This window comes from Elephas maximus, chromosome 24 (genome assembly GCF_024166365.1).
Source record: "Elephas maximus indicus isolate mEleMax1 chromosome 24, mEleMax1 primary haplotype, whole genome shotgun sequence".
Lineage (NCBI taxonomy): Eukaryota > Metazoa > Chordata > Mammalia > Proboscidea > Elephantidae > Elephas > Elephas maximus.
The window spans coordinates 27,915,900-27,943,891 of NC_064842.1; the positions used below are offsets into that span (position 1 = coordinate 27,915,900).

The 27,992-nt window shown below is 42.1% G+C and overlaps 1 protein-coding gene across 2 annotated transcripts in view; it reads right to left on the reverse strand.

Annotated features, from left to right (window-relative positions):
* EDARADD (EDAR associated via death domain) overlaps nt 1-27,992 on the reverse strand; it is a 111,176-nt gene that overhangs the window by 44,394 nt on the left and 38,790 nt on the right. For both annotated transcript variants that reach the window (XM_049868690.1, XM_049868691.1), the window contains 2 exons: nt 21,947-22,005; nt 17,682-17,721 (listed from right to left, as the gene is read on the reverse strand). In XM_049868690.1, the coding sequence (XP_049724647.1) occupies nt 17,682-17,721; nt 21,947-22,005 (99 nt within the window). The remainder of the gene's footprint in view (nt 1-17,681; nt 17,722-21,946; nt 22,006-27,992) is intronic.

The window sequence follows — 27,992 nt, forward strand, 5'->3', positions numbered from 1 at the left end:
CATGGAGGCATCATACTCCTCATTCACAGATTTTACTTAATCTCACTAAGGCTGTTACTTGCCAACTGGCCCACTCCAGCAGAAGGTTACCACAGGCACTCTCATTAGTACCCCAGAGACTCCTCCACTGCAGGAGCTTTAGCAAACTACTCTCACACCTCCTGGAATTTCTGGACCTCCCACGATCGCCATAAGTTGTCCATAGGTTTCTGATGCAAGGAACTGTCCTCCTAGGCCCCACTCTATACACCATTAAAGTAGCAATTACTGGCTACATATAGGGTTCTCCTGGAGACAGGGGTTCTCACCTACCCTGAGCCTGTGACCCTCTGTGCCCAGCCACCCACTATGCCTTGAGTCATGGAAGCAGCACCCTGCAAACTCTGCATGGCTACAAGGCCTTGCTACAGGAAGGAAACAAATCTGGATCCTTTGGCATATCCCACCACAGGAGGTGGTTACCTCCCCTGTCCTCAGTCCCTTGCCAGATGACATGGTGCAGGAAGAGGTCACCCCTCTCAAAGACACCTTGGGATCAACTGAGTAAACAGCAATGGGAGTTCATAGACTTCATGAGAGCATCGCTATCACCATCGTACACGGTGAAGCTCAATGGAGGATTGCTGTTTTCCATTCCTTAACAGAATGTTCCTGATAAAGGACATGATCCAAGGGTCAGAACAACTGTCTAAACTTTAGGCAGTTACCTTAGACTGGGTGCTCTGGCCAACAAATGGTCCCATCTGCATATTTTTACAAACTCTTGGGCAATGCCTAAGAGCTGCCCCCTTCAGGGTAAAGAGCTCTGGGAACTTCTTGCCCCACAGATATCCAAAACATAAATCAAGTTGACAGATGTCTCTACACATACTAAGGCCACGATAAAAGGCTCTACTATAGTGACCAAGGCACACATTTCATTTCTCAGGATACACAATGCTGGGCTCTTAAAGAAGGCATTCAGTGGAACTCCCACCCTCCCTATAAACTCCAGGCAGCCGGTTTAATTTTGAGGCATAACGGGCTCCGCAAAATCAAACCTGTTGCTGTTAAGTCAATTCCAACTCCTAGCGACCCTATAAAACAGGGCAGAACTGCCCCATAGGGTTTCCAAGGCCCTTTCATCTTTACAGAGGCATACTGCCACAACTTTCTCCTGTGGTGTTCAAACCGCTGACCCTTCAGTTAGCAGCCGAGTGTTTAAACTATGTGCCACCAGGGCTCCAAGGGGCTCCTCAAAGCATTCCTATTTAAGTTACACAGTGACAAATTGACCCCCTGCTGGGTGTCCCTATTGCCATAGGCATTGATTAGTCTAAATTCACACCCTCTAGGGACTTGCGTTCCCTATACCAATGCCAGACAGGTTCCACAATTGCCTTTATTGGCTATAAAGGGGGACACCTGTAAAGTTCATATCGTTGACCACCACCTCACCAGGTGGCCCTCTCCCTTCCAGTCAAGTGCCTACTTCACTCACTAGGGAGGTACTTCTCTTACTCCCTAGAAGTCTCAGTCATCACCAAAGTTTAAATTGACATCAAAGCATCAAGCAGCCAATCATAGTTTAAGACCTAAAATTAAGACTCAATATTAATTACATGCTGCCTGGGCACCTGGTAAAATTGGGAGGGGCTCAAATGGCCTAACTAAAAGTTCCCCTCCCCACTCTGTTCCTGCAAATACCAAAAAATGAAACCAAACTCATTGCGTTGAGTTGATTCTGACTCATAGTGACCCTATAGGATAGAGCAGAACTGCCCCATAGGGTTTTCAAGGAGTGGCTGGTGGATTTGAACTGCTGACCTTTGGTTAAGCAGCTGATCTCTTACCATTGTGCCACCAGGGCTAAACTAAATACCTGCTTATCCTTGAACAGTGGGTTTCAGTTCTCTGCCAGCCCACAGAATTATTCCAACAAGACTACCACATCTTCCTGCAGGAACCAGAGGCCACCCCAACCTCTTGATACTACAAAGCCTGCTTCCCACAGTTGTTCACTCTGCTCTCAAGTGCAGCTCATGTGGCCCAGTTATGCGTGTATGTGACTAATACACTGCTGTCAATCTCATCTGTCCAGTGCTGGCATCCCCATAATCCTAGGGAGTGAACAAGGGGATGATCAAAACACACTCTCATTTACATTACATCAAATTCCACCGTATTCATTCATCTGACATTTTACTAAACCTTTCAGACAACAGAGACTGGGATTATACTTGTCCCAAGAGCTAACTCTCCTAAAAGTTAAATCCAAACCATTTCAGTTCTGTCAGTAAAGTGGGGATTGCCAGTGAAAGTCAAAGGAAAAGGAAACGCATGTTAAATATTTAACCCCTTACAAAATTAACTTCTAGGAAGGCATTTCCATTCTTAAGTTGTCTTACATGTGTGTTAATTTCACTGCTCTCCCATTCATGGTGAAGACAGGACAAAATGTGTTAAAAACTGATTTTGTTTCATTGATTTGAATCTTTAACCACAGAATCCAACGTCACACTCTTAAACTTAAAAGCCATTAGAAATATACAATGTTATAAAGGAAATATTTAGTGCCATGTAAAATTTTAGTGTTACAAAGCTTTAAAAAGAGAATCATTTAACTCAGTGCTCAAAGGTCAGGAGTGAGACTGATTGATTCATTTGTTTCTTACATTCATTAACACTCATTCACCTATGTTAAGTTGCTAAATTTGTTCAAATAAGGAACTGTATTCATTGCCTCCTACACAACTCTGACTGGAACAGAGCAGATTTTTTTCCTTAACAGTATTACTCAGAAATTTAAACTTAATAGTTTAAAAGACCAAGGGACGTTGAAAAGCAAGATCTTTTACTAAAGTTCTAACATGGTATCTTTTAAAGCTAGAGCAATGGGGGCTCAGTGGTTCAGTGGTAGAATTCTCACCTTCCATGCGGGAGACTCGGGTTTGATTCCCGGCCAATGCACCTCATGTGCGGACACCACCCTTCTGTCAGTGGAGCCCTGCGGTGCTGCTACAATGCTGAGCGGTTTTCAGCAGAGCTTCCAGACTAAGACAGATTAGGAAGAAAGGCCTGGTGACCTACTTCTGAAAATCAGCCAGTGAAAGCTCTATGGATCACAAGGTCCAATACACAGCCCGTCATGGGGATGGTGCAGGAGTGGGTAGCGCTTCATTCGGTTGCGCATGGGGTTGTGTTGGGGGCTGACTGGGTGGCAGCTAACAATAACAACAAAGCTAGAGCAGTAGATCTTGCTGTGTTGGGGGCTGACTGGGTGGCAGCTAACAATAACAACAAAGCTAGAGCAGTAGATCTTGCCTATGTCTGCCGGTGGCCAGTTCTCCTGCATCTGAATCATCTGCTCTCCAGGCCTCCTTAACTGGAATCTCAGGGCGTCCAGCAATCTGCATTATTACCAAATACCCCACATAATTCTGATGCACGCTAAAGTTTGATTCTTCACAGCAAAAAGCAATGGACGTATGATTTCAGTCACACATATTCTCACAGTGACTAATGTCATAAGTGTCAACACAGCATTTTTATTTTTTAAATACAATAAAATTGGAATTGAAGGTAGCAACCTTTCTTATGTGGTACTCCAAACACTCATGTATTCATATCCTTTTTCCTCTCCTCTGCCTACCTACACATAAAAGAAAAAAGTATTTTTGAAGAATGGTCACCTTTGGGTTCTTGTTGTAATGTTAGGTGAGTGGGGTCTGACTTTTTCTTTCTTTTTTTTTTGCAACAGGAGATTCTCAAGAGGGTCTCTGTTAAGGTGGGAAGGGAGGGGGTGTATTTATGAAAAGAATAGGATGCAGACACACAGAAAATAATGCAGGTAGGAGGGATGTTTAGCTTCCTGTTAGATGAGGCCACCTATTAACACAATGTTAATCTACAAGGTAGGCAAGCATATAAAATATAACATATTGGCTTGCTAGTTTTAAGGAGAAATTTTTACTTTTGAACTATTTTAGTGGTTTCCAAAGTGCTTATTTCTTTTGTTATTTTCTATTTTTATTAGTGCCAGTATTGTCAGAGTAAGATGGTATCTCATTGTAGTTTTGATTTGTATTTTTCTGATGGCTAATGATCACCAGCATTTCCTCAGGTGCCTATTAGCTACCTCAATGTCTTCTTTGGTGAAGTGTCTGTTCATATCCTTACTTCTTTTGTCCTAACTTTTTTTAAACTGAACAACTACTTCTACATTTAGTTATTAACAAATTGTTCTAGAAGGCTCCCAAAATAGAAGCTATGCTTAAGTTTAAATTTCTCAAAATTACTACCAATAGAATCAGTCTACTTTACTCCTATTTACTCTAGAAGTTTTTTGAACAATCTTAAAAGAAGAGCAGGAATACCAAAGAAAGTGGAGATGATAAAATCTTGGCTGACTTATGATGTGACTTATCTATGTGCAGTTTTTTCCCCATACTGAGGGGCTCAAAACTCAGAATTCTTTTTCCAAAGACACTTTCTCTCAAAATGCAGTGAGTCATATTCTCTTCAGGACACTCAAGCCGGCAGCTCCTATGAGGTATCAGAAATTATGTGATAAAAATAAAATCCACTCTTCTGCCAGTCCTGAGTTTAGTGCCTACAGACTCTCCCAGAACACCTATCAGAAAAGGGGCCTGACAGAACACTCTCCTCGAAATCTCTAAAATCATGAGTTAGCTGAGTTAGGCAAAAGTTATGCATTTAAGGCTTTTTAAACTATGAGAAAACAGATAAAACAGTTCTGCCTCAAAAACACATGCCAATCACTGACATGTCACTAGATTTCCACAGTTGATTTGTGGTAAAACCACATTATTTAGAACGGCTCTAGTTTGGGCTGGGTTGAAGAACAGCTTTATAGTGTCTATGAATAAATTAGTAACATGCTAGTAGGATAACACAAATGTTGTGAAATTTGTTTAATCTCTTTAAGAACATAAATTTTGACAACTTTAGAATTTTAACCATATGGAAATTGTTAAAGCTAATTACAAATAACTCCTTATTTAATAAAGAAGCAATTATTAGTTTCCATCGAGTTGACTGCAACTTATAACGACCTGTGTGTTGCAGAGTACAACTGCTCTGTAGAGTTTTCAAAGGCTGTGATCTTTCAAAAGTAGACTGCCAGGCCTATCTCTGGTGGGTTTGAACCACCAACCTTTCAGCTAGTAGTCAAGTGCTAACCATTTGTACCACCCAGGTACTCCCATTAAATAAAGTAGCCCCCACACCCCCGCCAATTCACTTAACGCTGGAGTCCTAGTTTGTGCTTAAATAGAACTAGACAGTATTTGCTTTTAAGTTTATAAATTAGTCTCTTTATTAATTCACATGGGTTTTCTTTCTCTAAAAATAACTTCAATGAGAAAATCACCGTAAGAATGTAATGATGATATTGGCCCCACTGATTATGTTAAAAAATACTAGCAATATTATATTACTGAATGCAAATGTTGGAGTAAATTTTATGGACAGGATTCAATTACACATGAAATGCATGTTTATTTGGAGATAAGAAATACAGCACTTAAGGTGAAGCCAACATGGCACTATAAACAGAAGCACCACACCGTCCCTCCACAGCAAAGGTCTGAAAAACTAAGTAAAACTGAGATAAACCTCAATCCTGGAAACCAAAGTGTCAAATGAAGAGATAAAGAACTCAACCAAGCACCAAATGGAGTAAGAAACTGACAGAGAACAGATAGCGAGAAGAAATACGGAGTGGTGGTCCCTTCTCAGCTAAAACAGCACAGATTGACCATCTTGGACTCCTGTTGGAGATTGGTGGACAGAAGTATGGGAAAGCAGCTTCAGGGAGCTTCCAGCAGGAGACAGAGCACCTGGTAACCTACCATATGCACTTTCCCACCCCTCACCCTTCTTTCCCCTGCTTAGCCTCTGCCACTTCCTGGTGGGCTGTGGTCACTCATCACCCAGGAGGCACCGCTCCGTGCCACTTGGATTTGCCCCACCCACACCAGCTAGCTCCTTCATTGCCATTTCTTTGTTGTGAGTGTTGCTTTTTTCGGCTTCTCTTGGTTTCTTCTCTCTCTCACCTCCTCCCCTTCCTTTCTCTCAAACACCTGGCTCCATGTGCCATCTCTGCTTATTCTTGACAGGCTGTGAAGTAATACTTGTCTGGGGGAACTACTTTCCCAGTCCATGACACCACACTGGTGGGATCCCTGTGGGTTTCCTTGTTTGTTTTCTTTTTTCCTTTCTGTTTTTCTTCATTTCTCAGTTTCTCACCTTTCTTTACTTTCCTTCTTTTCCTGTCTCCTGAATGCCTGGTCCTGTGTGCCATCTCCACTCCTTTTAGACAGGCTGTGCCCTGAGACCTGGGAGCCACTTCCCTGGTCACCAGTGAGATCCCTGGGGGCATTTCTTTTTTAATTTTTATTTATTTTTCCCATTTTCTTTTCTCCTTTTTTGTTTTTCTTCATTTCTCAGTTTCTCACCTCTCTCTATTTTCCTTCTTTTCCTGTCTCCTGAATACCTGGCACTATGTGCCATCTCTGCCCCTTCTAGATGGGGTGTGCCCTGAGGCATGGGAGCCACTTCCCCAGTCCCTGGTGGGATCCCTGGGGGCATTTCTTTTTTTTTTTCAATTTTTATTTATTTTCCCCATTTTCTTTTTTCCTTTTTGTTTTTCTTCATTTCTCATTTTCTTGTCTTTCCACTACAACAACAGGCTCCCTCAGCACTTTTTGTTTTTTGGCTCCTGTTTCTCTCTCATCTTTCTCTTCTTTACAGTACCCACTTAACTTCACACATCACAACCCCTGTCTGTCCCCCCCACCCACTGCCCAGTCTGTCTGCACTGTACGCTGAACATCAAACCCTCGAGCAGCACAGGCACAGCATACCAGAACCTGCCCTGCACTGACCCCTGGTCCACACTGTCATCCCCAGTACAAGTCACAAACAACCCATCCCAGCCCCTCCCCTTCAGCTGGACCTGCCCTACTGCACCATAGCTTGAGCAACTGGCCCTGCCCACCGGGCAAGGAGGTGAAAAGTACAGTGCCCACAGACGAGCAAACAGCAAAGAACGTTACAGCTCACCTGCTCAGACATAACCAAATAACACAAAAAATTAGGACGAAACAAACAAATCTACAATCAATAAATAAGGAAAATAACTACTGAATATCCCAAAGACAGCACACAATATCAAAACATATTAAAAAAACACAGCAGGATGGTTCCAGTAGGCATCCAAAATAAAACACCAGATGACTTTCCAGCAGAAAAGAAGGCACTGGAATTACCTGACAGGAAATTCAAATCTCTAATATTCAGAGCTATCCAAGAGTTGAAGCAAAAAGCAGACAAAAATGAGGAAAAATAGACAAATTCATGGAAAAACAGACAAAATGCTGGAAGAATTCAGGAAAATAATACAGGAACAAAATATCAAAATAAATTCACAACTAGAAATCATATGAAAACATCAATTAGAAATCCAAAAGATAAACAACAAGATTTCAGAAATGGACAGTGTCGTAGAAGGTCTGAGGAGTAGGTTCGAAACAATGGAAAACAGGATCAGGAAAACTGAAGACAAACACTTTGATACCACTTTGAGGAAAAATCAGAGAAAAGAACAAAGAAAAATGAAAAACCCTGAGAATGATGTGGGATACAATAAAAAGCAAAAATTTACGAGTGATTGGAGTTCCAGAAGACGGGGAGAAAACAGAAAACATGGAGAGGATCACTGAGAAACTGCTGACAGAAAACATCCCTAATATCATGAAAGACAAAAAGGCGACCATCTAAGAAGCTCAATAAACCCCATATAGGATTGACCCCAAAAGAAAATCACCAAGGCATGTCATAATCACAATCACTAAAACCACAGACAAAGAAAGAATCCTGAGAGTAGCTCAATAAAAATGAAGTCACATACAGAGGGGAAACAATAAGACTAAACTCTGATTACTCAGCAGAAACCATGCAGGCAAGAAGGCAATGGGAGGACATATACAAAACCATGAAAGAAAAAAACTGTCAACCAAGAATAATATACCCTACAAAACACTCATTCAAATATGATGGTGAAACTAGGACATTTCCAGATAAACAGAAATTAAGGAAATATGTAAAAACCAAACCAAACTTACAGGAATTATTAAAGGGAGTTCTTTGCTCTGAGAACAAACAACATCAGAAGACAGCCTGGATCTAGGACACAAGATCACACCACCCAGATACTAACCTAGGAAATGAACTCTCAAAGATTATTCAAAACTAAAAGATTTACAACAGGGAACCAGAGAAGTTAATCTGTAAATAACAACAATGTCAGAACAATAAAAGAGGGAATAAATGGTGTAGGTATAGAACTTTCTAATGGAGAGGAAGGCAAGGCAATACCAAGTAATAAAAGACTAGTTCAAACGTAATAAGATAAATTTCAAGGTAATCAAAAAGGAAGTTAACAAATCTACTCATCAGAATAAAGAAGAAAAACATAAAAGTCTCAGGAAAAATAAAACCTACAAAAGCAAATGAAAAAAAAAATCCACAAACAAAAGGAACAAAGAAAATGTCAACACCAAAAAAAAAAAGTACAAAACGACAGCAATAAACTCACACCTATCAATAATTACACTGAACCTAAATGGCCTAAATGCACCCATAAAGAGACAGAGAGTACCAAAATGGATAAAAAAAACAGGACCCATCAATATGCTATCTACAAGAGACACACCTTAGAAACAAAAATGTATTAAAACTCAAAGGATGGTAAAAAATATATCAACCAAACAGCTACCAAAAAAGAGCAGGAGTGGCAATACTAATCACAGATAAAATAGACTGTAAAATAAAATCTACCATAAAAGACAAAGAAGGGCATTATATAATGAATAAAGGGATGATCCATCATGAAGACATCACCATAATAAGTATCTACGCATCCAATGACAGGGCTCCAAAATACATAAAACAAACTCTAACAGCACTGAAAAGAGAAACTGACAGTTCTACAATAACAGTAGGAAACTTCAACACACCACTCTCGGTAAAGGACAGAACATCTAGAAAGAAACTCAACAAAGATACAGAATATCTAAAGGCCACCATCAGGCAACTTGAACTCCTAGAGATATATAGAACACTCCGCCCAACAGCTGCAAGTATACATTCTTTTCCCACGCACATGGAACGTTCTCCAGAATAGATCACATCTTAAGCCACAAATCAACCCTCAACAAAATCCAAAAGATTGAGATAATACAAGGTATCTTCTCTGATCACAATGCCATTAAAGCAGAAATTAACAACAGGTAGAGCAAGGGAAAAAAAAAATCAATTACATGGAAATTGAATAACATCCTGCTTAAAAACTACTGGGCAATTCAAGAAATCAAAGATGGAATAAAAAAATTCCTAGAATCAAACGAGAATGAAAACACATCATACCAAAACCTTTGGGACACAGCAAAGACAGTGCTCAGAAGTCAATTTATAGCAATAGATTCACACATCAAAAAAGAAGAAAGGGGCAAAATCAAAACATTAGCTACACAACTAGAACAAATAGAAAGAGAACAGCTAAAGAAGCCTACAATCACCAGAAGAAAGGAAATTATAAAGGTCAGAGAATAAATAAATGAAATAGAGCACAGAAAAACAATAGAAAGAATCAACAAAACCAAAAGTTGGTTCTTTGAAAGGATCAACAAAATTGACAGATCACCGGCCAAACTGACAAAGAAAAACAGAAGTGGAAACAAATAACCCAAATAAGAAATGACATGGGGGACATTCCAACAGACCTAACTGAAATAAAAAAGATCATAACAGAGTATTATGAAAACCTATACTACAACAAATTTGAAAACCTAGAGGAAATGGATAAATTTCTAGAAACACACTACTTACCCAAACTAACACAAAATGATGTTGAAAATCTGAACAGACCCATAACAAGAGAAGAGATTGAAAAGATAATTTAACCCCCCCCCCCCCAAAAAAAAAGAGCCCTAGCCCAGACAGCTTCACTGGAGAAGTCTACCAAACATTTGAAGAAGAGCTTACACCAGTACTACTCGAACTATTTCAGAACATAGAAAAGGAAGGGATACTTCCAAATTCATTCTATTGAACCAGCATAACCCTGATACCAAAACCAGACAAAGACACCACAAAAAAAGAAAATTACAGACCAATATCTTTCATGAATATAGATGCAAAATTCTCAACAAAATTCTAGCCAATAGAATTCAGCATGATATAAAAAAAAATAATATACCATGATAGGATTCATACCAGGTATGCAAAGAAGTTTCAACGTTAGAAAATCAATCAATGTAATCCACCACATAAATCGAAGAATCACATGATCATCTCAATTGACAAAGAAAAGGCATTTGACAAAGTCCAACACCCATTCCTGATAAAAATTCTCTATAACATAGATATAGAAGGGAAATTCCTCAACATAATAAAAGGCATCTATACGAAACCAACAGCCAACATCACTCTTAACAGAGAGAGGCTGAAAACATTCCCCTTGAGAACAGAAATAAGACAAGGATGCCCTTTATCACCACTCCTATTTAACATCGTGCTGGAAGTCCTAGCTGGAGCAATAACGCAAGTAAAAGAAATAAAGGGCATCCAAATTGGTAAGGAAGAAGTAAAACTGCCCCTATTTGCTGATGATATGATACTATACATAAAAAACCCAAAAGATTTTACAAGAAAACTACTGGAACTGATAGATTTGGTAGTGCAGCCGCAAGTAAGATAAACATACAAAAATCAGTTGGATTCCACTTTGGTGAGTGGCATCTGGGGTCTTAAAAGCTAGCAAGCAGCCATCTAAAATGCATCTATTGGTCTAAATCCACCTGGAGCAAAGGAGAATGAAGAATACCAAAGACACAAGGAAAATAAGAACCCAAAAGACAGAAAGGGCCACATAAACCAGAGACTTCATCAGCCTGAGACTGAAGAACTAGATAGTGCCCGGCTACCACCAATGACTGCCCAGACAGAGAACACAACAGAGAATCCCTGATGGAGCAGGAGAAAAGTGGGATGCAGAGCTCAAATTTTAGTAAAAAGACCAGACTTAATGGTCTGACTGACACTGGAGGGACCCCAGAGGACATGGCCTCCAGGCTCTCTGTTAACCCAAAACTAAAACCATTCCCAAAGCCAACTCTTCAGATGAAGATTAGACTGGACTATAAGACATAAAATGATACTGGTGAGGACTGTGCATCTTAGCTCAAGTAGACACACGAGGCTATGTGGGCAGCTCCTGTCCGGAGGTGAGATGAGAAGGTAGGGGGCACAAGAACTGGTTGAATGGACATGAGAAATACAGGGTAGAGGGAAGGAGTGTGCTGTCACATTATAGGGAGAGCAACTAGGGTCACATAACGATTTGTGTATAAGTTTTTGTGTGAGAAACTGACTTGAATTGTAAACTTTCACTTAAAGCAAAATAAAAAAAGAGAAAAAAAATCAGTTGGATTCTTATATACCAATAAATAGGACAATGAAAAGGAAATCAGGAAAATACCATTTATAATAGCCCCTAATTAAATAAAATACTTAGGAATAAATCTAACCAGGGATATAAAAGACCTATACAGAGAAAACTACAAAACACTACTGCAAGAAACCAAAAGAGATCTACATAAGTGGAAAAACATATGCTCATGGATAGGTAGACTCAACATTGTGAAAATGACAGTTCTACTCAAAGCAATCTACAAACACATGCAATTCTGATCCAAATACCCACAACAATCTTTAAAGAGATGGAAAAACTAATCATTAACTTTTTATGGAAAGAGAAGAGGCCCTGGATAAGTAAAGCACTATTGAAGGAGAAGAATAAATAAAGTAGGAGGACTCACTCTACCTGACCTCAGAACCTACTGTACAGCTATGGTAGTCAAAACAGCCTGGTACTGATAAAGTGACCGATAAATTGAACAAAGGAACAGAATTGAGAACCCAGATGTAAATCCATCCACCTACGGTCATCTGACCTTCGACAAGGGCCCAAAGTTCATCAAATAGGGAAAAGACAGTCTTTTCAACAAATGGTGCTGGCAAAACTGGATGTCCATCTGTAAAAAAATAAAACAAAACCCATGCCTCACACCAACACAAAAACTAATTCAAAACAGATCAAAGGCCTAAGTATAAAACCAAAATCTATAAAGATCATAGAAGAAAAAATAGGATCAATGCTAGAGACCCTAATACACGGTGTCTTAGTCATCTAGTGCTGCTATAACAAATACTACAAGTGATGGCTTTAACAAAGAGAAATTTATTCTCTCACAGTCTAGCAGGGCATAGGCTCCAGGGGAAGGCTTTCCCTCTCTGTCGGCTCTAGAGGAAGGTCCTTGCCATCAGTCTTCTGTTGGTCTGGGGGCATCTCAACACAGGAACCTCAGGTCCAAAGGACATGCTCTGCTCCCGGCACTGCTTTCTTGGCGGTATGAGGTCTCCCCTCTCTGCTAGCGTCCCTTTTGTTTTATCTCTTGAGAGATAAAAGGTGGTGCAGGCCATACCCCAGGGAAACTCCCTTTACATAGGATCACAGTTGTGACCTGGTAAGGGTGCTACAATCCCACCCTAATCCTCTTTAACATAAAATTGCAATCACAAAATGGAGGATACCCACATAATACTGGGAATCATGACCTTACCAAGTTAATACACACATTTTGGGGGGGGGGGAGGGGACATAATTCAATCCAAGACACACGGCATTAACAGGATACAAATCATGACTAACAACACACAAATTCCAGAAGATAAGCTAGATAACTGGGATCTTCTAAAAATTAAACACTAATGCTCATCAAACGCCTTCACCAAAAGAGTAAAAACAGAACCTACAGACTGGGGAAAAAATTTCAACTGTGGCAAATCCGACAAAGGTCTAATCTCTGAAATCTACAGGAAAATCTACACCTCTACAACAAAAAGACAAAAAATCCTATTAAAAAACGGGCAAAAGAAATGAGCAGACACTTCACCAAAGAAGACATTCAAGCATCTAAGGGACATATGAGGAAATGCTCACAATCACTAGACATTAAAAAAAAAGGAATGCAAATCAAAACCACAATGAGATACCATCTCACCCTGACATTACTGGCACAAATCAAAAATACAAATTAAAAAAAAAACACAAAACAAAAAAACGTTGGAAAGGCTGCAGAGAAATTGGAACTCTTACGCACTGCTGGAGGGAATACAAAATGATACAACCATTTTGGAAAATGATACGGTGCTTCCTCAGAAAGCTAGAAATAGAAATACCATATGATCCAGCAATCCCACTCCTAGGAATATATTCTAAAGAAATAAGAGCCGTCACACGAATAGACAGATATATGCACACGCATGTTCACTGCAGCATTGTTCACAATAGCAAAAAGATGGAAGCACAACCTAGATGCCCATCAACAGATGAATGGAGAAACAAACTATGGTACATACACACAATGGACTATTATGCAATGATAAAGAACAATGATGAATCTGCGAACCATCTCACAACATGGATGAATCTGGAGGGCATTATGCTGAGTGGAATAAGTCAATCACAAAAGGACAAATACTGTATGAGACCATTACTATAAAATATCAAAAAAAGGATTATACACAAAAAGAAACAACCTTTGATGGTTACAATGGATGGCAAGGGTGGGAATAGAAAAACACTAAACAGACAATAGGTAAGTGGTAACTTTGGTGAAGGGTAAGACAGTACACAACACTGGGGAAGCCAGCACAACCTGTACAAGGCAAGGTCATGGAAGCTCCATGGACACATCCAAACTCCTTGAGGGACCAAATTACTGGGCTGAGGGCTGTGGGGACCATGGTTTCAGTGAACATCTAGCCCAATTGGCACAGCACAGTTTATAAAGAAAATACTCTACATTCTACTTTGGTGACTAGCATCTGGGGTCTTAAAAGCCTGTGAGGGGCCATCTAAGATATTCCACTGGTCTCACCCTGTTGGGAGCAAGGGAGAATGAAGAAAACTAAAGGCAGAAGAGAAAGATTAGTCCAAAGGACTAATGAACCACAACTACTACAGCCTCCACCAGACTGAGTCCAGTACACTTAGATGGTGCCTGGCTACCACCACTGACTGCTTTGACAGGGATCACAATAGAGGGTCCCAGACAGAGTTGGAGGAAAATGTAGAACAAAATCCTAACTCACACACACACAAAAAAGACCAGATTTAGTGGCCTCACAAAGACTGGAGAAACCCCGGGAGTAAGGCCCCCAGACACTTTTTAGCTCAGTAATGATGTCACTCCTGAGGGTCACCCTTCAGCCAAAGATTAGACAGGCCCAAAATGAGACTAAAGGGGCACACCAGCCCAGGGACAAGGACTAAAAGGCAGGAGAGAGCAGGAAAGCCGGTAATAGGGAACTCAAGGTCAAGAAGGGAGAGTGCTGACATGTTTTGGGGTTGGTACCCAATGCCATAAAACAATACATGTACTGTTTAATGAGAAGCTAGTTTGTTCTGTAAACTTTCACCTAAAGAACAATAAAAAAATTCAGCACTCAATAACATGAATAAGGACAAAGGAAAGGTGTAAGGTGTGGTTTTCATAGTCATGTTACTTGCAAACTCATCACAATTTTAATTAAGGTTTTGTTAAACTCTGGTTCTAGGAGAAATCTGATTGTACAGTGACTGTAATCACTTAATCTTTTTCTTTCAAAACAGGAAATCACATTCAAAGGTGATAAAAAAAATCTTTAGCCAGATGGCACCATGACCCCTGCACTGTACTACCCAGAGCCGCTGCCAGCTCAGTCTTCTGTTTTTTCCAGGACAGTTTCACTTTTGCTGTGAAAGCTTTTGACAGTGCTCGACCCTGACTTTCCCCTATTCTCTGCCAGGTTTCCCTTCACCCCCGCATAGTGCTCACGGTGTGCCAGCCACCATTCCAGACTTGCTTCACTGCATTCTCCCAACAGTCCTGGGAACTGGATGCCAACACTGTCCTCCCTACTCTACAAAAGAGGAAACCGAGGCACTGAGAGGTGATATCACTTGCTGAGCCCACCAGAGCTGGGCAGTTTGGCTGCACTTTGGGTCTCTATTCTGTATGCCTCACCAGTGGGTACACCAAATCCCTGAATCTTCTTAAGTAGGCTCTCAAAGGATGGACTGCATCCCAATTGCCCAGGTACATGTGAAAATGCAGATTCCCAGGCCAGACCCAGAACTACTGCATATGATTTCTGGGCAGTGGGGCCCAGAATCTGTATTTTGAACAAGCTCCCCAGATGAAGATTCTTACTCTACACCAAAACCTAAGAACCACTGCTTGAGACTGCCCAGCCTTTTACTTATGGTCTGGCCTTTTACCTTCTTGCTGAAATAGAGAATCACAGATCTGGGGATTTGGGAGACTTAGAGGTCATTCATAGAGAGGGGAAGAGGGGAAGTGAGGAGAAACTGAGGTCCAGGGAGGCTGGTGCTTCCCAAAAGCCTTCCCTAGAACAGCCAGAATTTAGACCCAAACCCTGCCTTCAAGCTCTTTTGCCTACACCACTGCCATTCCAGGGACATGCCCAGGAGATAAAAGCAATGAAACTCTAATGGTGTCATTTCAGGGAACACAGAGAACAGTCTGGAAAGAGGGAAGGGAGGGGAGGGGAGCTTTGGCAGAACCCAAGACATAAAAACAGGTTGGCCCTGGGGGGGGGCTCCCTCCAGTCAGATGACCTAAAGGTTGCCTACTACTAAGCAACTGTGGGGAAACCCGACTTAAAGTGGGCTGAGAAATCCAACCCTTCATGGCAATGAGGAAGCCTAGGTGCTTTGTAGGGAGCAGGAAGAGGTCCTCACGACCCCTGCCATTTCTGAAGCTGATCAGATCTGACTGCTCCCCACCCCCACCCCATCCTACCCCTTGGCTTGGAATCGTTAACACAGTACAAGATAACTGCTCTACTCTGACAGCCCACACGCAGCCTGGCTTCAATACTGGAGCACAGCCTTGCAGACTGCTTTGCAATGCGGATTATAACAGACTAAGCTTAAAAAAAAAAAAAAATTTTTCTTTTTTTTTTTAAGCTCAGCTAGGAAACCCTGGTGGCGTAGTGGTTAAGTGCTACGGCTGCTAACCAAAAGTTGGCAGTTTGAATCCACCAGTTGGAAACCCTATGGGGCAGTCCTACTTTGTCCTGTAGGTCACTATGAGTTGGAATTGACTTGACAGCAATGGGCTTAAGGCTTAGCTAGGAGTCCCTGGATGGTGCAAATGGTTAACATGCTCTGCTGCTAACCAAAAGGTTGGTGGTTCAAATCCAAACTGAGGTGCCTTGGAAGAAAGGCCTGGCGATCTACTTCCCAAAAATCAGCCATTGAAAACCCTATGGAGCACAGTTCTACTCTGACATGCGTGGGGTTGCCATGAGTCAAAGTTGATGCAGTAGCAACTGGTTAAGGTCTAGCTATCTTTATGTCCTGTATTATGCTTAAAACATTAGTTTATAGGATATTTTTAAAAAAGCTTTTTTTGGGGGGGCAGGGACAGGGCTGGATGAGCATCCCTTGCCGTTTTGCGTAGTAACAGACCCTCTTCCCATGGTTTGGATAGAACTGACACCACCCCTCCACCACTCAGTGTCAAGGGCTGGGACACTGGTTCAAACCTGGCTAAAGTTCTCCATCCGCCTGATGACGATAAGTGATTCAGGAATGGGCACATGACCCAAACCGTCTGAATCACAATTTCCCCTAAAACTGTGCTACAGACACAGGGGAAAGGTTACTTCTTACTCCACCATCTTGAGCGGAAGCTGAAGGCACTGGGAGCTATCTTTCCCACTATGTGGGGAAAGCCTTCCTGAGAATAGTGTCAACACAGAGGCAAAAAGAGCCAAGGGAAGGAGAGACTGAGCACGAGAGCACTATTTAAATGCCTGCATCCATCAGTGTCCAAATTTCCCTAGGCAAATAAATCCCTCCCCTCTTTTAAAAAGAGCCCTGGCGACGCACTTGACTGCTAACCAAATGGTCTAAGATTTGAACCCATAAGCCACTCTGCCATAACGATTACAACCTTGGAAACTTTGTGGGGCAGCTCTACTTTGTCCTATAGGGTCCCTGTGAGTTGGAATTGACTTGATGGCACTTTTTTTGTTTTATTATTATCCAGCAGCTCCCCAAATTCCCTAGGCAAATAAATCCCTCCCCTCTTGGGAAAAACTAATTGGAGTTAGGTTTCCATCACTTACAACCCAGAGTCCTGGCTGTCTTCATTTATGCACGTATTAGCGTGTTAAAAACACCATAGATGATGGAAAAATTTGGAAATGGATATTGGTGATGGTCGCACAACATGATGAAAGTAAGTCACTCAACTGTACATGTAAAAACTGTTGAAATGGCAATTTTTTGTCATATATATGTATATTCTCCACAATAAAAAATAATTTTAAAAACAAAGGAATTTGATTCATCATTGTTACAAATCATTTATAAATTTTAATAGGAAACTTCGTTTCTGAGACCATCACATAACAAGTCATGAATTGAATTATAGGTATGTTTCTGTTTTACAACTTTAAACGATAAAAAAATTACTTTGACTAATGCTTTGTTTAAGATATTAAAGTAATCACAATGTTCAAATAGTCATATTTGTACATACCTTTAGGGAGTCCGGTATCTTGAATGGGATATTTGTCTGACTGTAGAAACCAACAAAAGAGAAGAGTTATTTTAAATCGCCACAGTCAATTATCAGATCAAAGTGAAAAGAATGCTTTGCCTTGGGAAAAGTCACAGTTTCAATTTAAAACCTTAGAAGTGTTTACCCTTGGATTTTTCAGTAGGCCTGACCCATTGATTGCTTTTATTCTCAATTTATAGAAATGAAACCAAGGTGGACAAGAAGTTAACGTGAACATGAAAGTTCCTCAGCTCTGACCACTAAACCAGACTTCCTCTCTTCTCTGCAGTGCTATCCTGCTGTTGATTTCCTGTACTTTAAAATTGAAGAGCATTTGTTTTTACGAATTATGGAGACAAACCCATTCCTTCTCCCTATTTCTGTGTAAAAATCATTTGGGTCAACAAGTGTGTGCCCTGGGCAGTACTCACTACTGGGCTGCTCTGTCCTGCCTTAAACAGGACAGGATTCAAAAAGGAAGTCTCCCACTGATTGCACAAAGATCTATCTAAAAATCTGTTCCTAATTAACTGCACTAGCTGGGGGTAGTATGGTTACAGGGAATTCAAAGTAGCAAATGCTCTTATAATCACATCTGTGTTTTACTTGTTTGTACCTATATGCAGGTATCTAATGCTCTGCAGGAGTCCCTGAGTGGCACAAGTGGTTAAGTGCTTGTATTCTAACTGAAAGGTTGGGGGTTCAAATCTACCCAGAGACATCTGGGAAAAAGGCCTGGCAATCTACTTCCGAAAGATCAGCCATTGAAAACATGATGGGTTACAATTCTACTCTGACACACGTGGGGTCGCCATGAGTCAGAATCAACAGCAATTGTGTTTTTTTATTTTTTTGTTATTTTTATTTTTAACATTCTATAAGCTTTTCTTCAGATTAAATAGTGTAGCCATTCTCTGAAGATTTAAACGAGAGGAGTGAAACTATGCTCGCCTTCCTTATTCCATCCCCTCACCCCTGTCCCCAGTGTCCCCTCCATCTGGGCCTAAGGACCGCTATCCACCATCCTGAACAAAGCTGTACTTTCCAAGTTTCCCGTGGGTCTCGCTCACACCTTCTTTGACAGAGAGAAAATGAACCAAATGTTGAATCAAAGGCTTTGTTTTAAAGGCCTTCTCTGAGAGGTTTTTTTTTTTAGAGCCCGTAGTAAAGGTTCAGAACCTCTAAAAGTCTCAGACCCCTTCCCACAAAAGATCAATCAATGAATGACAGAGAACTTAAAATCAAATCGAGTTTTTTCCCAGACTAAGTCTTTCTCATCTCTCTGCCCCCTCAGAGCATGGCATACACACCTGTACCGTAACAACTATCAGTCTGTTTTAAAAGTATTTGTCTATTTCCTCAGAGCGAGATTTTTGAGAGATGGGACTGTGATCTTTGCATCTCCGGATTTTGACACCATGTTAATTAAACATCTATGAAAGCCTGCATGGATTAACAAGCAGGCTAGAACAAGCTAGAAAAACTGAGGTCTGATCTAGGCCTAGAGGATTCAGGACTTGGGAGGTGCAAGGTGACTGCAGACGGCAGACATAGCAGGAGCAAAGGCCCAGTGGTAAGAAGAGTGCCGCATACAGAAGACAGGCCAGCCAGAAGCAGAGCTGTGCACTGGAGGTGAACAGGAAAAAATGGGGTTGCACATGAAATGATGGAGCCAGTTTACATGGAGGACCTTGAAAGTTAGGCAAAGACATTTAAATGAGGTGCCACTCTAAGCTTTTGAGAAGCTTGGCTCATCCAACATCTATTGCTACCTGCCTTGTGCAGGTACTACATATGTAAGATGGCCAACACAGTCTTGAGGAAAGTCATTCAGGCAGATAATTACAACACAATGCTATAAAAAATAGGGAATGGCAAGAGACAGAAAGGGCCACATAAACCAGGGACTACATCAGCCCGAGACTGGAAGAACTAGATGGTACCCAGCTACAACCAATGACTGCCCTGACAGGGAACACAACAGAGAATCCCTGATGGAGGAGGGCAGTGGGATGCAGACCTCAAATTCTCATAAAAAGACCAGACTTAAGGGTCTGATTGAGACTAGAAGGACCCCAGAGGTCATGGTCCCCAGACCTTCTGTTAGCCCAAGACTGGAACCATTCCCAGAGCCAACTCTTTAGTCAGGGATTGGACTGAACTATAAAATAGAAAATGATACTGGTGCGGATCAAGTAGACACATGAGCTTCTTGGATCAAGTAGACACAAGAGACTATGTGGGCAGCTCCTGTCTAGAGGGGAGATGAGAAGGCAGAGGGGGACAGAAGCTGGCTGAATGGACACGGGGAATACAGAGTAGAGAGAAGGAGTGTGCTGTCTCATTAGGGGGAGAGCAACTGGAGTAGTATATAGCAAGGTGTATATAAATTTTTGTATGAGAGACTGACTTGATTTGTAAACGTTCACTTAAAGCACAATAAAAACTAAAAATTAAAAAAAAAAAAATAGGGACTAGGCTAAGACAAAGGGAATACCTGAAGGTCCCAGGGCCAGGCAGCAAAGGCTTCATACATAGATCAGGGAATGCTTGAACTAGGACAGTAGGTGAAGAAGCAGGGAGATTTTTCTTACCAGAGGGACAGCATTATTGATGCAAGGGCATGGGGTATTTGAGGAGCAGGAAATAGCTATACATGGCACATACGGTAAGTGGGGGCAAGTAGTGTATGAAAGTCTCATCAGCCTGAAGCAGAGAGGTGTATTGGAGATAGAGGAAAATGGGGTTGGAGATAAAATCTATAAGTCCATGGAGATAAGGTCACGGCAGGTCTTGTCTGCCATGTCAATGAGTATACATTTAATCCTGTAAGGAGCGGGAAGCTCGGCAAAGATCCGTTTGTCAGCGTGAGGGAGCAATCAGAGGAAGCCAAGGCCAAAGGGAGCAGTAGGAAGAAAGAATGGCTCCAAGGGAAGGAGAATAGTTGGGAGAGTGAGTAGGAGGCCACTACAGCCACAGGCAGCAGAGGCGGGAGCAGGGAGGAGACGGTGAATTGAGTAACACTTCATCCAAGCCAAAGGCTTTATTTAGTAACAGATCACACTTGAGGGAAAAATGAAAAATGATCACAGGGGCGTTCTGCATTCTGTTTTCATGAGAGTGAAAAGGCAGTTTTTTTTTTTTTTTTTTCCACATCAATGTCCACTGTGTGTCAAGGCTTGGCCCCTTACGTGATCCACATTTACCAAACCGTGCAGTGGTAATTAAAACTCAAGCCTCGTGAACTACCAAACGTTTAAAGACACTGAAGTTTCTTACATTCTGAAGTATATTTGCTACTATTCTTGCTAAATTAGAACTCCACGGTTGCCAAATCTTAGCTAATCAGAATATTTCATGACTCAGCAGACCCTCTCCTCCAAACATTTTAAAGAAAACTGTCAAGCACCATATGCATAGAAACACATTTAATGTTGTCAAAGGCATTTATTTGGTCATAGCAAGGGGCAGTACCACCGAGTAGAGCAGGGGTCCAGGTTGGGTGCTTTTAAAGAAATCAACTAACTTCCATTTCCTAATCTGTAGAATGGGAATAAAAATACCTGCCCCACCATTTCACAGGATAATGTGGAGGATTTAAAAAAGTGAGTTTTGGTAAACCTTAAAGCAGGTGAGAAACCGTAGAGTGGTTAAGGAACAGTGGGATGGGGTGGAGCTCAGAAGCCTCGCCTGCTTCCAAGTTGGGCAACTTACTTCCCCCTGGTGCCTCAGTTCTTCATCTGTAAAATGGGCAGTTTATATATTATAGGGTCGTGGCAAGGATTAAACAAGATAGCAGAGGTAAATCACATAGAGTGGCCGCATGGCATATAACCAACTCTCAGTAATTACAAGGTAGTTCTATTTTTTCCTTCCATCTTATGTTAGATATTTCAAAGAAGGAGTTTTTTCTATTTTTTCCTTCCATCTCATGTTAGATATTTCAAAGAAGGAGTTGTTAAAAATAGGCAGATGATATCAGGAATAGACAAAAACCTCACATAATCTAAGAAGATAAAATATGATATGTTCAAAACCACAGGCTCTAACATCATTTTTATTCTGGGGAAACCCACAGCTTGTCACAGAGAATACTATGACAAGGAAGTATATCTTGGAAAAATCTTATTTTGGTATTTCTGGTTCTCAAGTAAATACAGAGTAACAAAGATGTAAAAAAAATAACAAAGTAAAAAAGAATAAAACCAAGATTTGTCACCATTAACATAAAATTTGCAACCTACCACGTTAAAGGATAAAGTGCTAGGATCTGTATCCTCCACTGGCTCCTTTGCCCCATGATCTGTAGAAAAGAAACAGAGAGAATTTAAATTAAAAGCGCCAACGTGTCCTTTGATGACGGTTCTCATATAGACGCAAGCTATTTTAACCACATCGGAGAAAAGCTTACCGGCAATCATCAGTAGAGACAAAATAAGAGCAACAGGTGCAAACTGCATCAAGAAAGAGATTAAGAAAAAGGGACTTCATTTGAAAAAAAAAAAAAAATTTAGAATAAGTTGCTTATAAATATCTACAAATACTCAGAGTTACAAATAGTCACAAATTATGCAGACACGATATTAATGACTCTTGCATATTGGATTTGGGCGGGAATGACTTAATTTTGATTTGTGCCCTTCTTTCCTACTCTTCTGCAACTGCTTTTTATCATTTCAAAATATTAAGCTTCTGAACGTGGTTCATGTGAATTAATAACCTAGGTGGCCCAGAGGAGTGGGAGTGAATGGGCCTGGGGGGAGGTGTCTGCAGGTTCAGTGAGTGGGAACTGTGCCCCAGAGTGGCAGAGCCCAGAGATGGCACTCTAATATTGAGGAATGGACATAGGTACCTGGTCCTAGACACCAGGGTTCTCCATTCCAGCAAAGATACTGTGCCTGTGTCTGGCATGGAAACACAGGGCCACTGGACCTTCAAGGACTTCTCAGCTTGGACAGTAAGGATGTCATGCTTACCCTAATGAACTGAAAATGCATGGCCCCTCCCTAGTTTTCCAAGCACCAGATTAGCCTCTCCGAATCTCTTGTGACTGAAGGAGGGGAACAGAGCCCCAATTCTGGCTGAAATGGAATTTCCTGCCAGCCCAGTGAAGTACAGGCTCAGAATTGCATTTCGAATAGATATAAATGAACAATCAAATTGGTGCTAACTCCACCTCTGAGTTGGCAGAAGAGGTTTCATACCTGCTGCCCAAAAAATAGGCAATGAAAATACCAACTACTCAGTGTAATGACAGTGGGAGTCAGGAGAATACAGAAACCCACGGAGGAGCACACACCAGCCAGAGAAGAGCCTGCAGAGGAAATCGTGTCTGAGTCAGGAAGGATGAGTTAAAGCTGTCCAGGAGAAGGGGTCAGGAGGGAAAAGAATTCCAGGCAGACAGAATAGTATAGGCAAAGGCTCAGAGATGAGACAGAACCTGACACATCAGTGTTCTTGAAATGGGTCCTTTCAGCCAGAACACACCTGCATTCGATGTTCTAGTCCTTCCTTCCCGCCCTCTCACATTCTGGTTCCTGGCTGGGGAAAGGGCAATGGTAGAACCATTACTAAGTAGCCTCAAATCCCTTCTTTCCCCCTCCTATCAAAACCTAGTCAGTGGCATCACTAGAGGGGTGTGTGGGGTGCAAACCACACTGGGTGACACTGTCAGAGTCTACAAAATGTCTACAAAATTTTTGTGCAGTGTTTCAGCAGAAATTTATTTTTTATAAAAATATCCCTCTAGTCAGTTATAACAACAACAACATTTTTCGCAAGCCCAGCTTACATTATCAATATACCTGTACGGTTAAAACTCTATGCTAATTTACTTTTTGAACCTTCTAATGTGCTCCAGTCAGGGCTGTTATTATTACCCAATTACAGTGATGCTTCAAATCCCGTGGTTTCATCTTCACGTGCTACAAGCATGTGTTGCTATTTTTGTTGCTGCCTGTGTTTTTATAACTGCTTATTTTGTCAAATTTTCTGGTATTTTAGCTACAACATTGTAGTAATTAGCATGGGGGGAGTAACGCCATGAATTACCAAACTGGGTAACACCAGCCCTAGGCCCACTGGGCCCAGTCCCAAATATTTCGTTTACACCAAGTGTACCTGAATGACAATGCTTCAAAATGTTATCCCCTCCAGGGGCGTGGAATTTTAACAGGTACCAACACAACGGAGTTTCATGGGTTATGAAGGATTTGGAGGACTGGGAAGCGGGGAGGGAGATGGTTCTAAACGACTCTGACACCAGGCTGCAGGAAGGTCAAGCTCCCCTCAGAATCTGACAGAGTTCTGACACAATTAGACGTGGCCAGAGAGCTAGAAGGCTAACAGGAAGGGAAAGGCAGAAGACAACAGGGGTTCGGAGGCACAAAGTCTCCTGTTTTGGTCTGAAATCTCTGAAAATAAATGAAACTTAGGGAAAGACACACAGAATTAGGGTTTTTATCTTCTGAAGCATGACAGTGAGGTGAGAGAGGAATCAAGAGGAAACACAACTTGTTCTTTGAGTCACCACTGTCTATTTCCAAGGAACCCTGGTGGCGCAAAGGTTAAGCACTTGGCTGCTAATCAAAAGGCTGGCAGTTCGAGCCCACCCAGCAGCTCTACAGGTGAAACAACCTGGCTATCTGCTCCTTTAAAGATTACAGCCTAGAAAACCCCATGGGGCAGTTCTGCTCTATCACGTGGGGTTGCTATGAGTTGCAATTCACTCGACAGGATTCAACAACAACAACAATCTACTTCCAATGGAGTCTCTAGGTGGAGTAAATCGTTAAGCAAGCAACTACTAACCAAAAGGTTGGTGGTTCGAGCCCACTTAGAGATGCCTCCCAAGAAAGGCCTGGCAATCTACTTCTGAAAACTCAGCCACTGAAAACCCTATGGAGCACAGTTCTACTCTGACACATGAAGTTGCCATGAGTCAATTTCTACTCGACAGCAACTGGTTTGGTTTTGTCTATTTCCAAAACTTTTTCATCACCCCAAATAGAAACTCTGTACTCATGAAACAGTAACTCTCCATTTCTCTCTTCTATCAGTCCTTGGTAAAACCAAAAACCAAACCCACTGCCATCAGTCAATTCTGACTCATAGTGACCCTTTAGGATGGAGTAGAACTGCCCCATAAGGTTTTCTAGGCTGTCAATTTTTACAGAAGCAGGCTGCCCCATCTTTCTCCCATGGAGCAGCTAGTAGGTTTGAACTGCTGGCCTTTTGCTTAGCAGCTGAGCACTTTAACCACTGCATCACCAGGGCTCCTCATAATAAAGTTTTGTCTCTATGCATTTAGCTATTAATAAACTTTTATCTCTATGCACTTACCTATCCTATACTTAACATAAGTCAGATCACACAATATTTTCCTTTTGCGTCTGACTTACTTCACTCAGTATAATGTTTTCAAGGTTTATCCATGTCATAACATGAATCAGTACTTCATTTCTCTTTATTCCATTGTATAGATAGGTTACATTTTGTTCGTCCATTCATCTGTTGATGAACACTTATGTTGTTTCCGCCTTTTGGCATTCCATTTACTTTTATGGCAGTGAGAATGGCGTTTGATCTGGATTAGCATCTTCTGGAGAGTTCTTCAAAAGGCACGAGAGAAATGGGAAGTGAACAGAGGCAGCATGCACCACGGAGAGGGCACCTGCCCTGGCTCTTGAGGCCTAGGGTGCCGGCAAGCTGGGCAGGCTGCACAAATCATTTTGTTACTCTGGGCCTTAAGCCCTAATCTGTAATTAAGGGGGGTGAAGTGAGAGCCTCTATACCTCCTCTCAGGTTTAAAAGTCTATAAGTGACAGAGAGAGTCACAGAGAGCAAGAGGCCGTGTGAAGACAGAGGCAGACATTGAAGTGATGCTGTCACAAGCCAAGGAACACCTGGGCTATCAAAGCTAGAAGAGACAAGGAAGAATCCTCCCCTAGAGACTTTGGAAGGAGCATGGCCTGGCTCACCCCTTGGTTTTGGACTTCTAGTCTCTGGAACTGTGAAAGAATAAGTTTCAGTTATTTTAAGCAAAAAGCAAACCAAAAAAGTCCATGAGTGGTGAGCAGTATCAGCCACAGAGGTAAAAGAGCATCTTCAGGCTGGTCCATAGCACTTCGATCTTATATAACAAATAGAGCTCCCACTTGCCTGGTGCCTACTTTGTGCTACCTGGCTGATACAGTTTCAGGTCATCCTTAGGGTAACCCTGACAAAGGTGTAAGTATTCTCTTTTTACATACTGAGTGCCCAAGGTCATGCGGTAACTGGAAGCACCAGAATTTGGATCTGGGTCTGACTTCAGAGTGTGTATATTTTCCTCTCCCGAGGTTCTCGAAGTGTGCCCCATGCACTGACCACCTGACAGATACTCCTGGGGGAGGGCAAGCTTGCCTGACCTCACAGGGGCTGGGAACCCAGCACTGCAGCCAGCAGCCTTCCCAGAAGGAATGGTCAGCAATTGTCCAACACAGACACGTTCATGTGTCCGGAGCTGCCTGTGACTTTCTGTTGTCTCCCTTTATTAGCCACAGCAGACAAGGGGCAGTAGTTCCTAGAGGGAGTCCCTGGATGGTGCAACAAGTTAAGAATTAGGCGATTAACTGAAAGATTGGTGGTTTGAATCCACCCAGAAGCTCCTCAGAAAAAAGGTCTGGCAATCTGCTTCTAAAAATTCAACCACTGAAAACCCTACGGAGCACAGTTCTACTGACACACATGAGTTGCCACGAGTAGAAATCAACAGTAATTGGCTAGGTATTTTTTAGTTCCTAGGAGCCCCTGGTGGGACAACAGGTTAACTAACTTAGCTGCTAACTGAAAGGCTGGAGGTTCGAGTCTACCCAGTGGCACTACAGAAGAAAGACCTGGCAATCTAATTTCTAAGAGATCACAGCCATTGAAAACCCTCTGGAGCACAGTACTCCTCTGGCACACCTGGGGTCTCCACGAGTCAGAATCTACTCAACAGCAGTTGGTTCAGTTTTAGTTCTAGTGGCAGCTTCTCGAAAGAAATTCAAACGTCTCCTCTAAAGATGTCCTTTCAGAGAAAACGAAGAGGGAAGCTTGTCAGGGCTTCCCAGCTCCCCAGGTATCAGGAGCCAACAACGGGAGGGCCTGGTACCTTCTGTAAGGAGTTAAAGGCAATTCTTCGAACTACTGACTTCAGAGTTAATTTTTTTTTCATTTTCCTTTTTTTTTTTTTTTGGTACCATTGCTTTCTTTTGATCTAGAGCTGTTTCTATTACTGGTCATAAAGAAGCCCACATTCGGGATCACAGAAGCTCGCGGAGCCACAGCAGGGCCACATGGCTGTGCTGATACATTATTTAGTTCTTCTGCTCAGAGCAGCGGGCAGCCGAGTGTCTTCTGCAGCAGCCCCTCTCTGCCATCCTCAGGCCTCAGAGCAGGGGCTGAAAAAGCTGGGGAAGGCACAGGGATCAAGAAAGCACACTCCCAAGTGTGACTCTTCCAGAGGGCGGCCAATGGTGCTTCTGAAGGGTCAGCCAGGGTTGTTCCTTTCCAAAGGGGGTGGAACTGCAGAGGAGAGTGGAAGGGCAGGGAGGGAAGAGACCACACAAAGGGAAATGGAAGAAAACTGAGAAAGCAGAGGCATTATAATACAAGGAAAAGAAGCAAGCACTGGAAAACCCCACAGAGAAAGAAGGAGAGTGGGAAGAAGGGAGAAAGGAAAACCACAAACTGCCCCCACTCTCTTGGTGGGTGCGGAAAAAGAACCTAACCAGTGCAGCTTTTAAAATAAGGGTGTTCCTGGAAGTGGTTCCCTGCTGGGTCCGGGTTACTGCCCTCAGTGCTCCTGTGGTTTGACTAGGGGCAGGCTGCTGCTCTGGTCAGTCTGAACACTCAGTGCTCAGGAGGTCAGGAGGGCTAGGAGTGGCAGCTAGAGAGGAGATGCCACCAAAGGGGCCATCCTCAGCTGTCCCCAAGGCCAGGGTTCCCAGACAGCGGCACTGCTGCACCAGGAAAACAAGCAATCGCCAGAACAAAGGGAGAACAGGCCTGGTGTGCTCTGTGGCCATGGGCAGTTTAGCTCATTGCAATGAAGCAACAAATCGTACCACCTCCTCAACCTAGACTTTTAAAGCCTCTTTCTTTGTTTGAACACAAACCAGATTGTATTCGCTTTTGACAGATAACTCTGGCTCATTCGAGGTTAGATTGTTTATTAGTGGTAAAGATAAAGAGTGACAGCTACACAGTTCCTGGCATGACTGGTTTTTTTCCCCTCCCATGTGACCTCCACAGTCCTGTTTATTTTCA